The sequence below is a fragment of the Peromyscus californicus genome, unplaced genomic scaffold (assembly GCF_007827085.1).
Source record: "Peromyscus californicus insignis strain IS unplaced genomic scaffold, ASM782708v3 Scaffold_2__1_contigs__length_46816999, whole genome shotgun sequence".
In the NCBI taxonomy this organism is placed as follows: Eukaryota; Metazoa; Chordata; class Mammalia; order Rodentia; family Cricetidae; genus Peromyscus; species Peromyscus californicus.
The window spans coordinates 18,191,895-18,205,809 of NW_026294540.1; the positions used below are offsets into that span (position 1 = coordinate 18,191,895).

Here is a 13,915-nt window from a genome sequence, read left to right on the forward strand (position 1 = left end):
TGTATGCATACATATGTACATATGAAAGTTGGTCAGAGGACAGCTTGCAGGAGGCAGTCCTCTCACTCCACGACATAGGACTCAGGAATCAAACTAGAATCATCAGCCTTGGCAGCAAATATCTCTATCCACTTAGTCATCTCATCGTCTCTTGACCCATGTTTTTAAAAGGATCCCATTGAGTCCTGGGTTGAGAACAGGTTTTGGAGCAGGGCACAGAGTCAAAAGCCACTATACCAGAGAGCAGACTCATGGAAAATTTATGGGTCCATCTAACCTTGACCACATATATCCTAGTTCTAAATAATTAAACCTAGGAAGAATTTGTGCAGACATTCTTGTAATTAAGAACACTGCTAAAGGCATGTTCCCACCTAGGAGTGAATTTACAAGCGATCGAAGTAACTAATGGATTCATTTCCCAACATGAGGCAAAATCTAAATTTGTTATGACAATCATATCCATGCTGAAGTGCAAGAAGTGGAAGCACAATGAGTTTAGGCATTGTACATTGGTTATTGTTGTTTAAAAACGACAGAGCCAGCACTTCTTCTATTTGTGTGTGTGTGTGTGTGTGTGTGTGTGTGTGTGTGTGTGTGTGTGTGTGTGTACATGTTTGTGTTGGGCAGAGGGGCAGAGGTAGACACTGAGTGTCTTTCTCAATTGCTCTCCACTTAATTTTTTAAACACAGGATCTCTCACGGAACCTGGAGCCTACCAGTTCAGCTAGTCTGGCTGGCCAGTAAGATCCAAGGAGCCTCCTGTCTCCATTCCCCCAGCTCTGGGATTACAGCCTGTTCCTCCAGGCAAGGTTTTCCACATGGGCACTAGGGAGATTGAACTCAGGCCCTTGTGTTTGTACAGGAAACACTTTACCAACTGAGTTATCTCTGTAGCCCCAGAGCCATGGTTTAGATCCAGGCAACTCAACTGGAGAGCCCCCAATCTTCAGTACACTGTGTTTCATTCACCTTGCATAGTCCCACGGGATACAGTAGGGCTGTACTTCATACAAGGACACACTCTACAATTTGCTGCAGTCTCTACCACTTCCTTCCATTTTAACTCATGTCCATGGTCATCTGATTTTGGTGGTCTTTTAGCCTGATATCCCTGGCCTTACCATTCTCTGACATTCCTGTGATAATCTCTGTAGGTGAGGTGATATAGGGAGGGGATGTGGCTTCTTTCTAGGTCCCAGATGATAGAAAGGTTTTGTCCCATAGGCTCATGACTGGTAATGTTGAGGATTGTCAAATCTGACTAAATACTACATAGAAAGTTGCTCTGTTGTTCATTCAATTGGTGATGTCTGCCATGAGTATGGCATTAGGAGGTATGCCTTGAGTGAAGTTTGTCTCTATGGATGGATGCTGGTCTAGGCTAATTTAGAATGTAGGGAAACTTTAGGCCATTTATAACTCTCTTTATCTCGTTTTCTATGCTTTGATATTTTCCAAGAAGGTGAAATCTCTGCTTGTCTTGAGTTTGATATTTGAGGAGAAAAATATATTCCTAGGAATTGATATATTCAGTCTTACATTGGAACAAACTCACTTCAACAAAGAAATTTCAAGGGGAGATAAATACTTAATCCATTTTGTTGGTTTGTTCTTTCTTTCTTTTTCTTTTCCTTCCTTTTTTTTTGTGAAGTTGACACAAGCTAGGTCATCTTGGAACCTCAATTGAGGAATCGACTTCATCAGGATAGCCTGTGGGGCATTCTATTGCTGTGGGAGGGCCCAGTTTACTGTGGGCAGTGCTATCCCTGGGCAGGTGGTCCTGGGTTATATAGGAAAGCAGGTTGAGAAAGCCATGGGGAGTAAGCCATTAAGAAAACATTTCTCCCTGGTCTCTGGTTCAGTTTCTGCCCTGCCCTGGCTTCTCTCAATGGACTATGTAGGCCAAATAATTCCTTTCCTCCCCAAGGTGCTTTTGGTCAGAGCGTTTTATCTCAGCAGTAGAACCCTAACTGGGACATCCATGGACCTGGGGCCTTATTGGGTGAACTTCAGCATCTGTGGCAGAGCTCTACTGGGTGAGGAGTGGGGCCTCAGTGTGATGTGGAAATGAGTCTCCCCCTCCCAGGAGACAGCGTCTCCTCAGAGTCCTTGAGTAGGGATTTCCCATGGAGAACTGGGTCAGAATTTGGCTGATGGGATACAGTTTCTGTTGAGGCTCCCCAGCTTTCTCTGGCACTGGGTGTGACCCAGGACACACTTTTTAAGGCCAGTGAAGTTGGACTTCAAGCATGTCTCACATCGACTCTGCCATCACAGCAAACTCAGGGCTGGATTATGTCCTTTCACACTCCAGTGACAATCAAATATCTGACAAGAATCTGTTCTAGGAAGTGGGGGTTCATTCTGGCTCATGGCTTGAGGAGATACATTCTGTCATGGTGGAGAAGGCATGGCGGCAGGCGTGGGAAGCGACTGGTCACACTTCGTCCACAGTCAAGAAGCAGGGAGTAACCAGGGAATGGGACTGACCTCGATTTTGCTTTGTTTGGGTTTTTTTTTATTGCTTTGTTTTTCCTTAGACATTTTTTATTTACTTATGTGTAGGTATGTTTGTCTGACTGTGGATGTATGTGCACAGCACGCAGGAGCTGTGGAGGTCAGAAGAGGGTGTTGGAACCCTTGGATCTGGGGTTACAGGTGGTTATGGGCTGCCTGCGGTGCATTCTGGGAACTGAACGCTGGTCCTCAGTAAATGCTCATACCCACTGAGCCACTTCTCCAGGCCCCAGGTCTGGGCTAAAAAGACCTTAAAGTCTGTCCAAGTGACCCACTTCCCCCAGTGAGGCTCCACCTTTGAAAGGTCCCACAACCTTCTAGGTGAGCATCCCACCATTTGTGAGACCAGATGTTCAATAGCATGACCCTACATGGGAAAAGTTCATATTAAATTTACAAGAAGAGTATGCCAGCTTTGTTCCATGGCAGACATGGTTTCCCATTGCCCAGCTTGGGAATGGGGACTGTGAAGGTTGATACATCGCTGTGATGTATCAACACCCTCTGAGCCTCACTTTTCTTATAGGAAATATGAGAATAAGCTATTTCATGGTGTGGTTGTGAGGGTAAAATAGGAGATGCTTATTTTCTATGGAGTAAGTTTCCAGCAATTAAACAGCCACTAAACCAGTTTTCATTATTTTATTGACATCTTTGCCTCCCTTTATTCTCTGTAAGATCTGGGTCAAATGGTTAACTAGCAGTTCTGAAATTGCACAAGAAATTTAGAAACTGATGGACAGGTAGGTGCAGAATAAGGAGATTCTCAAATGGGTCACAATGTGGGGAGAAATGTGGTTTTCCAATGGAGAGATTAAAGCAACCTGGTGTCACTAGGCCACTCCTGAAAAAGTATCTCGATTTAGTGTCCTCATGAAATGGCAGGATTCAAATGCGAATAAGAATCCAACTGGGTGCAAACCTGCATAGCCTAGCTTATGGTTTTCTTCGTCCCAACCCTCCACCTTGTGAATCTGCTGAGTCGGTCCGAGAGGGGAGGGAGACAAGCATGGTGGACTCCTGTGTTCAGCAGGTGGGGCGGTCCTCCCCACTCTGTAGCCACAGGTTGCACACTGGTGCTGGAGATGTATTTAAAGATGACCACTCTTTGTGGCCGGGGACATAGCTCAGTGGGTAAAATATTTGCCTTGCAAACATGAGGCCCTGCATTTGATCCCCAGAACCTGTGTAAACAGCTAAGTATGGCGGCTTGCACATGCCATCTTATCATTGGGGAAATGAAGTCAGATGGGTCCCTGGGGCTCACTGGCTAGCCTGCCTACCAAGTTTATAATCTCTGGGTCCTAGTGAGTGAGAGTCTCTGTCTCAAGAAACAAGGAATGACATGGAAAGTTGACCTCTGTCTTCCACACAAATGTGTACACAGATACGCGTGCACCTGCAAACGCAGGAACACACACACACACACACACACACACACACACACACACACACACACACAAATAATGAACAACTAGACTTAAGTGTATATAGCATCAAAGTGTCTCTAAATTCACATCTTCTACCCATAGATTCACGCAAGTTCTCAGATCTCAGAGATGTCTCTTTGCACAATGGGTGGTGGTTAGTGCAGAAACTCACGACTGGTCCAAGTGCAGAACATAAGTGTCAGCAGAGACATAAATGGGACATCTGGGTCAATCAGCCACCCTCCAAGGTGCAGGGATCATCTTGGAAGAGGGACCAGATTGCAAGAGCCGGAAGTCAGGAGGGCCACAGCTAACTAGGGTCTTCTGGACATGACAGGGTCACTACACTCATGAACCACAGCAGCTGTGTTTGCCCACACAAGACCAAGCCAGTAAACATACCAACATGGAGGGAATAGGCGTCATGATCCCTCACACTATAACTAAGGAGCCTTTTACCGTTGGTGGCTCCTGGGGACGGGAGAGTCAGTTTTCTTTAAGGTCCTGGACAGGTCAGTCAGGCTCCAGCAGATGGCCACATGCCCATGAGTATATTCATATCACAAGCTGGGGTTGAAAAACTGTTGAATTAAAAGAAAAAAAAGAGGACAGAAAGTTGGGTGTAGGGAGGTGGCTGTGGTCTGGGAGGAGCTAAGAAAAGAAACTGGGGAGAGACTTGGATCAAAATATATTATAAAGTTCTCCAGGAATTAATAAACACCCTTGGCTTAGATGGATGGAAGACCGTCTACATGGATGACAGACAAATTCATCACTTCTGCCAGGTGGAAGACTTCGAGAGAGACTCATCGTCTGGCACGATGTGTCGAGCATCACATTGGAATGTAAAGGTGATCAGGCATCCCTCTAACCTGGTTTCCTGTGCTCCTTGCTGCTGATGACAGAGGAGGTCTTCAAAGGAGGCAGCCGGCACTCTCGGGAAGACACCAAACCCTACACGGCCCCATCTCCGGTTGGATAGTTAAGGAGGGGGCGTCAGTGGGGACAGCGGAGTACAGAGCCTTCCAACTGAGAAGAAACTAATGAGCTCTGTCTCTCCTGGTGCCATCTCTGTGGCTGTTCAGATGACTGGAAGTCTAGTTGGATGTTTCAGAGAGCGAGCGAGCCGCTCAGCGGGCTGGTTCCCTCTTTTCTTCTCCCCCAGGAACAAGGCTACTGTGCAGACAGGCTGGCTCTTTGAGCCCCAACTCCAAAGCACCCCATGGAGGGTACTGAGCACTCTCCTGAAAGCCCCACCCCCTTCTGTTCCTCACAGGTGCGTGGTTGGCATGTTAAGTGCCCCACTCCGGTCCCTAGCACCACACCTCACTTCTCACAGCAGGTCGTCCTTCTCATGGGAAAAAGATGTCCACATAGGCCTGCTTTGGGAGAATATTACAGCTTTATTCCACAGTCTCCTGCTGTGAACATCTCTGGGGAGGAGCCAGGGCGAGCCTGAAAACTCTGATCTGTTCTAACATGACTGAGTGTGGTCTATGCCCAGCCGGGACTGGCTGGAGCTGGACCCCTTTGCTGCTACCAGGAGACACTGGTGAGCAAGGAGGCCCATACTGGAAATGAATACTTGAACCTATAAACAGTGCGGGCTCTTGGAGGAGGTGATGAGCTCCCATCGGCTGCCTTCCCACACATGGTTACCCTACTCTACCACTTCCTAGATTCTGTCAAGATCCCCCCAGTCCCCAAATCCATTCCCCACTGAGCGACTACAGGGGACATTCTGATTATATTGCTTTACTTTAGGGGCTTCAGCTCAGAGATCTGCCCAGGAGACCCCACTCCAACTGCATCTTTGAGATGATGTGGGTCGGAACAGCTGGTGTTTGGGTGGGATCTCTGGGATGTACTGAATTGCTCAGGGATAAGAGGCAACCTGAACGCTCATGATAAGAACACACTCTGGGCTTTATATAGGAATGTTTTGGAAGGCACACTTCTTCCCGTTAGCTATGAGCTGGCTCAGAGGCACCCACAAGGGTGGGCAGCTTTTGTAAGAAGTCGGAGCCTGCAAGATGGCTCAGCCAGTGAAGACTCTTGTCACTGAACCTGGCGACTAGAGTTTGAAAATGTGAAAGGAGGGAGCCAACACCTTCAAGTTGCCCCTGACCGCCCCAACATGTTCCATGACATAGGCATGACACCTCCATAAAAAAAAAATGGATAGAGATGTAATAAAATGTTTAAAAGAATGAAAACCATATAGATGAAAGAGTAGAGAAGAAAATAATAAACATGAGGGGGGGTGGATGGAGGAGAGGGAGGGAGGAGGGAACTGGGGGAGTCAGAGGGAGGCAGGGAGAATGCATATCTGGTAATATATCTTTATGCTCTCATAGACTCCACTTCAGTAGTCCCAACTCTGACCTTTTCTATTGTCTATGTTGACATGTGTGTGTGTGTGTGTGTGTGTGTGTGTGTGTGTGTGTGTGTGTGTGTGTGACAAAATTAGTGTGGGTGGGATTCTGAATGATTTTCAAACCCTGAGGGTCACACTGGATGTTATTACTAATATCAGAGCTAATTCTTCTGGGAAATCCATGATTTCTAAAACAGTAAACCCCAGGCATCCTTGAAGGCCACAGCTGGGGAGATAATGGGGGGAGGTAATAACAGGGCCCTTGTGTGATTTACAAAGCACTCTGAGTGAGTCTGCCTGTGGATTTCCCCAAAGGAGGCTCAAATATGCTTAAGGGGAGATGCTGGAGTTTATTGGGTCTGACTGAGGCTGGGAGGACGCTAATGGAGATAAAGGGTCTGAGGCATTGAAGGGAGAAAGTGTGTCTACCCAGAAGTTTCCAAGAGCCTGAACAGGTGGGTTGATGCTTCTCTAAGGATCCCAAACGACACCGAAGCATTGTGTGTTCCGGTGACTGTCACCATCTGTGATATGGAGAGTGGCACAGTGGCAGCTGGGGGAGGCTGGGGGACTGGAGCATTGTGTCGTGTGCCGGTCGCAAAGAGCTGTTGATGGATGTGAAATAGAATTCGGAGTTTGCCATTTTTCCTTGTGTCCTCTGCGTCTCTGAGAGTGGCTTAGGAGTCTTTCCCAAGAACAAAGGGATAGAAGCCCCATCCTTCTCTAGGCTCATCCCAGAACATCGAGGCTGCATCTCAGCTGCTCTGATTGGTTACTCTGTCTATCTCTGAGCCAATGGCTGGACCAGGAGGACCCAGTGCTGGCTGACCATCTGGACTCGCTCATGATTGCTGCAGGCTGCAGATGTGACCAGTGTGCCCTGAGCATCTTAATGCCGTGCCCTTTCTCTGCAATGCCTTTTGGTACCTAGTCTGTTTGGCAGACTGGTTAATACTGATTGTCAGATTGGTGAGATGTCTCAGCAGGTAAAGATGTTTGTCCCCAAGGCTGACAACCTGAGTTCTGTCTTAGTAACTCAAACGGTGGGAAGAGAGAACTAACTCCTGCAAGTTGTCATATATATGACCTCCACATATATGCACACATTTCATACACATACACATACACACATACATACATACATACATACATACATACATACATACATACATACACCAATGATAAATAAATATAATACAAAATTTAAAATGCTGATTGTCAACTTGATAGGATCTAGAGTTACCTAGAAGTCAAGCCCCTGGGCTTGTCCATGAAGGAGCTTCTAGACCGGGTTCATTACTGTGAGAAAACCCACTCTGGATGTGTGCATCACCATCCCATGGTGCTGAGCACCAGCATTCATCTCTCTACTTCCTGACTGTGCATGCAATGTGACCAGCTGTCACCCCTGCCATCAAAATTTCTCCACCATGACACACTGTCCTTTCATGTTGTGAGCCAAAATAAGTGCCCCCCCCCCTTAAGTTGCTTTTTGTCCTGGTCCACAGTCACTAACACAGCATCCTTTCTGTCTTAGTTTAAAGCCCCTCCTCTGAGGACTGCTTTGTAACTTCAGTAACTGTTTCTTGTTTGTTATTACAGATAGTCAACCTGAAGGATGCTCTGCCTAAGGATTCTTTGACTATATAATAGTGGGGAAGTGATAACACACGCAATAGAAGTATTACTTTAAATGTTAATTTTGATTTTTTTTCCTGGGCTGGCAGTCTGTGACATGGTACTCTATTGATGCCATGTAGTTTCCTGTTCAGCTGTCACAGAGTATATAACTCATTTTTCCACAGGGCTCTGTTTAGTTGGCACATTTACTTTATAAGGTAGCCAATATGTTCTGTAAAATACTGAACACGCTTTTATAAGACAGATAGCGTTTGGGTTCCAAGGTTCTGCCCAACTGTGGATTGATGTGAATGCTCAGGTAGGCAGGGACAGGGCCTGTTGTTCGGATCAAGTATATTAAATATGTTTTAACCCAAGATGTTCTTAACTTAACGATGGTGAGACAGATAAAATGAAGCCACTTCCCCAAGGATTCTTAGCTAAGAGTAGTGTGTTGTTGAAGATTGTCAAAGCACTGGTTAAGTCAATTGCCCTCACAGTAAGAACCCTTTTCATGCTTATATTTCCTTTAAGGAAGCCAAGATGTTGGAGGCTGTGCTAATTAGGCTCCTTGATTGACAGCTGCCAGGCCCCTTCTTGGTGTCCTGAATGGCTTGCTTTAGCAGAGGACTATCAGCTGAGAGGCCAGCCTTCAGGACAGCCAGGCTGCTTTGGACACTGCAACACGTTCTTGAGGAAGCTGCATAGCAACCACAGCTGCTCGCTGCCAATGCACAAACCTGGCTCCAGGGGGCGCTGCCCCAGGCGCAACTGTGTAGACAGCTTGAGCAAGAGCTTCCTGCTGTCACAAGCTTCAGTCAACCTTGGTAGCCATTCCCAACCAGGCCAGAGGAGTACCAGAGGGAGCACTCTGTGATTCCATAAGAAGGTTGGACTCCTTCATCCAGTCATTCGGAAGCCCCATTCCTGGGCCGTCCCCTGGTGTTGCAACATTAGGCTCATTCAAAGGCTTTTCATAAGTGGTGTTTTCTTGCCTGTTTTCAGTCTTTAGTAGGGCAAAAGGAGCTGGTCATGCAAAGTGGAGATGGTGCAGTAGAGAGGTAGTACGAGGGAAAAGGTGGTGATAACAGTGGCTGTAGCAGCAGCAGCAACAACAACAGGGTGATTTCAGAGTTCTAGAGAGCATCTGGGGTAAAAACTGTAGGAAGCAGAGGTGGTAGAGGCAACGAGGAATGGCCGAAGTAGAGAGAAGGGGAGAGGGGAGACAGCCAAGGCTGAAGGAAGGTAGGAAGGCTGTGGAGAGTCATAGAGGAGAAACAGTAGGTTCCGGTGGCCATGCAGATCCCAGAGAATTGGCAAGCCTTATGGGCCTGGGGTTTTGGACACACCAGATTCAAGAGTTCTCTCTGCAGGAGCTAAGCCTCCCAGCTATTCAGGAATTGTAACATGAGCAGGCAGCCTGCTGCTGCTGCTGCTGCTGCTGCTGCTGCTGCTGCTGCTGAAAGCTAAGGGTTCCACCAGCTGCCAACAGTGGTTGGCAGCTGGTGGTTAAAGCCTACAGTAAGAAGCCTCCAAATCGAGTCCTGACAGTTTGAGTCTCTGGCTTCTCCAGGCTACAGCAACAGGTCTATCGCTCTTGGGGCTTGGAGATGCGGGTGTCTGGGTCTGCCCTGGGCACTCAAGAGCCCAGGACAGCCAGCCCCAATCCTCCCTGAGCCACTCATGATTTCTCTCTTGAGAACTATCCCAGCTGGCTGTTTGGAAGCAAGGGGTGGTCAGGAGGTAACTCCATCACCACTGGAGGGACAGCTGTGTGTCATTCACTCGCTCACCTTGCAAGTACTTGTGGGTTATTCAGGTTGGGTCAGGTATCGCTGGTGCTGGGACTATAACAATGATCGGAAGAAACCAGAACATTCTCCCTCATGGAGCGGATATTCTGATGAGGGAAGTCAATGAACATAGTTGTGTGTATATATATATTACATTATACATAATGTAATATGTATGAATAACTAAACATGATATGTATCATATAGGTACACATTTCATTATGTATTGACATATGAATACGGATGTAAGCAGGTGGGGAAGGCAATGCTGGGTATCCATGACAACTTCATGAATGCTGGAAAGCAAAGGACTCTGTGGGAAGCTAAGTGAGGTCACAGGGCACACAGTTATCGAGGGGAGAGAGAGATGTAGAGGTGGAAAGGGGGTTCTTGGCCTCACAAAAGCCACAGAGACTCTGGGTGGCTGGAATGGTGGATGGCAAGGGTGCATGACAAGTCTGAGGCTGGTGTGAGGTGCACAGTCTGGGTACCGCTGAGCTGGAAGGGAAGCTAGTGGATGTGCTCAGTTGATGAGTGATGCTGTTGGGTTGTCACCGACCATCCTGGCTGCTGCATTTGAGTAGAGGTGGGGAAAGCACATGGGCATGGTTGAGTGTAGGGGTGAGATGAGAGGGCCACCCCTTGATCTAGAATCCACAGTGTCCTGGACCAGGATGAGACCCATCCCGGAGAAGAGCCATTGAATGTGAATGTCTGGGAAGGAGTCCCCAGAAAGGTTTGTAGAAGATTGGATGTGGGAGACAGAAAGAGAGAAATCAAGATGAGCTGAGACATTGGCCAGAGACACTGAAGGACTGGCTGGCTGTATGTTGTAAAGAAGATTCTGGAAGAAGTAGGTTGGAGTGGCATGTTATGTAAAGTACCACACTACTGTGCCATCTCCTGCAGATCTGCCTTCTCTCGGGTCTGGCTAAGTGTGCCTCCTGGCTTGGGTGGTCCTGGCCTCCTGAGAAGGAACTAGTACCAGGCAAAGATTCTATTTGCATTTATTGATTGCCTCCTAAATTGCTAGAGATGGTGGTTCATTAGAGGTTCTCTTCGGAGAAGATAGGCTACAGTGACTCCTGTCCAGAAGCCCTGGGGCCCTGTGTGATATTCTTTCTGGATTTGGTAAGAAGGAAGCCCCAGGAATGTCTAGAAACTTCCCTCACCATCCTTGTTCACTCCGAGGACGTGGTGAGACATCTGTCACCATGGCTCTGACTGTGGAGTGGGTCATGGCAGCTACAAAAATCCACTCCCTCCTGCTGTCTGGAACCTTGCTGAGAGATTCCTGGCACAGCCAGACTGGAGTCCTTGGCCTCGGGCTTCTCCCAGCATGCCTCTGCCTTGAATCATTTTTGCTTGCAATTTGAAAAGACAAAGAAGAGCTTGGGAGGAAGGATGGAGTCCAGGAACGGAACAGAGGGATGGGCACAGTGTGTGGCATCCCTCCCTTCTGTGGAACTGTGTGGGAGGGCCAGGGATTGGGAGGCAACTCCTCTCTCCAGTGGCTGATTTTGTAAATCAAAGTTGGTAGTAATCATAAACTTGATTCCTTTATTGATTTCACACAAGCCTGTAAATGCATCGTGGAGCATGGCTGCATGTACACCAGTCCGGGTCCTGATTCTCCTTCCCATTCTTTTACAGTCCAAGTGGGTGGAAAGAAGCCTCTGTTGTCAGTCTGCGGGGCGGCACGTGGGGTGTGTGTGTAGGGGGGGCGTGTATGGTCACTGCATCCCACTGCTACCTCCCAGGGTCTGGGAAAAGATCAGTATCAGGCAACAAAGACACAGAAGAAAAGCCTCACAGCCCAGGCATGGGCTAGAGCAGTATTTTGCCCTATTTGGCTTTGGGCTGGGAGATATTCCTGATTTAAGTAGCAGGAAAACCAGAATGGGAGGAACCCTGCAGATCCAGCTGGGGATAAACCCCCATACCCGTGTTAACTATGGGTTTCCGCGGCGGAGAGGAACTGTCCACTTGCCTTAACCACGTCTTCGTCTGCTGACCTGCACTCCACCGAGTCCGACAGACCTTGCACTGTGCCATCTTCCTCCACCGAGATCACCTTCACAGGGACAGCCACCGTCTTCCCAGTAAGGATGGCTGTGTTCAGTATCTCAGCCTCCTGGAAGAACAAACACATTGTCTGTTACCCAGTCCTCAAATGACCAGACCCTGGCATGTGCTGATGCCTCTTCCTGCCTCCCTGCAAACGGCCTTTCACCTGGGCACAGGAAGCCGAGTGCTTGGTACCAGCCAGATGCCAAGTGACCATGTCTGTCAACACCTGTATTTTGTAGGGAGGATGCGATAGGGATGGTGATGGAGTAAATGCAGAACTAAAATACTGTGTCTGGCAAACATATATGAATCTTTTTGTTTGTTTGTTTTTTTGTTTTTGGAGACAGAGATTCTCTGTGTAGTTTTGGTACCTGTCCTAGACCTCACTCTGTAGACCAGGCTGGCCTCGAACTCACAGAGATCCACCTGGCTCTGCCTCCCAGGTGCTGGAAATCAAGGCGTGCGCCACCACCGCCCGGCACATATATGAATCTTACTATGGATCCAGCACTCTCTTCAGAGCCTTGTAAGTATTGACCCAGCAATCTTCACATCACCAGAGGAGACAGGCAACATACCTGCTCCTTAAATAGCACAGAGAGGGTGTGTGATTTGCCCAAGGCCACAAGGCTAAGGAAGAAATGAAGGGGAGACGTCAACTGGGAATTCCAGCTTCTGAATCCTTGCATTGGTGACATAAATCGCTTGAACCTTATATACAATGAATCCAACTTAGAGGAGCTTAGACTGGGGACGAGTGGCCTTGCTCCTCTCTGTCTTCCTTTCACCTCCTTGCAATTTTCCAGGTTTCTCCTGGGCATTAGCCTCTGAATGCTATTATGGCTGAAACCACACCCCCACAGCCCCTCCCATGCAGAATGTGCATGTATAACACTAACTCCCTCGCTCCTGCAAACTCATGAAAAACACACATTTTGCCACCAAACTCTTCTTTGAGGGATTAGACCAAAGATTTGGCTTTAGTTCCCCCCATGGTCTAGTTGCAGGGGGCGGTGTAATCGGGTGGGAACTGGGCTGAAAATCAGACTGGCTGTCCCTCATGGTGTTAGGAAGGTGCTGTGCAGGCCACATGGTTTCAGGGATTGACCTGACAGGGGTAGAGACAGCGCGAAGGATAGATACACAGACACAGAGTAAAGCTGGGGTCACATGGACTGGGCTTGCTGATGGACAAGCTGCAGCACCCTGTTTATTATATATACAATATACATGTTTATATAACGGTGAACAGGGAGGTGGGGTTATTACATCTGAGCAAGGAGGCAGGTTTAGCTAATCTCGGTAGGATGAATCTCTGTAGGGGAGCAGCCATAAATATTGAGGGGAAGCTACGGTGGACCTTTCTGCACACACTGTCAACATCTGAACACGGACCAGAAGGATTTACAATTCCCTTGAGCCTCATCCTTGGAAAAGCTGTGCCATTTTTCCTTGAGTCCAAGGCTCCGAGGTCCTTGACATGGCCCTGCGTATGTCAACAACACACATTCACTCAGGACTTCACTTGCTCCCTACACAGGACACACCCTTCTCAGGTTCTGCACAGCCACATCCTCCACGTCCTAGTTCCTGGCATGTCTGTGTCGCTGCAGCTGATCCTTCTCTGACAGTGTCCCCATGGGTCCTTTCAGCAACAAGCCCCATTGCTTGCATCCTGTAAAGTCAGAGCTGGCCTGGCCCTTCTTGATAGAATAACAGAGGACGGTTAGATACGGGCAGGGTCAGCCGGGTGCCACGTGACTCAGCCGCCCTTATACTTTGACTTGCAGCCACCGGATCAGGGTGTCCCTGCTCTAAACTCAAGCTCTGGAGAGCTGAGGCATCTTCCATGGGGACAAATCTTGTAAATAGTCTTGTGAATTTGATTTTCACGCCGAATCTCAACTGCCTGTGAGTAGCTTACCAGAAGACAGAGTAGCAGTTGTCCCCAAGTGACATCGTCACCTCCCTCATGGCAAGCCTGCTTCTAATGTGATACACTTCTTCTCTCCCTCGCGAGGCTCACAGCATGTCGGCTCCTTTGGCTGAGATGTGACCTCTGCCATATGCTATTTTCGTCCTAAAAGACAAGGCTCCACTTTGGA

The 13,915-nt window shown here is 48.0% G+C and overlaps 1 protein-coding gene across 1 annotated transcript in view; it reads right to left on the bottom strand.

Moving 5' to 3' along the window:
• Positions 1-13,915, bottom strand: part of Tmem132d (transmembrane protein 132D) — a 623,079-nt gene that overhangs the window by 67,222 nt on the left and 541,942 nt on the right. The window contains exon 5 of the mRNA XM_052755497.1: positions 11,731-11,874. Within this exon, the coding sequence (XP_052611457.1) occupies positions 11,731-11,874 (144 nt within the window). The remainder of the gene's footprint in view (positions 1-11,730; positions 11,875-13,915) is intronic.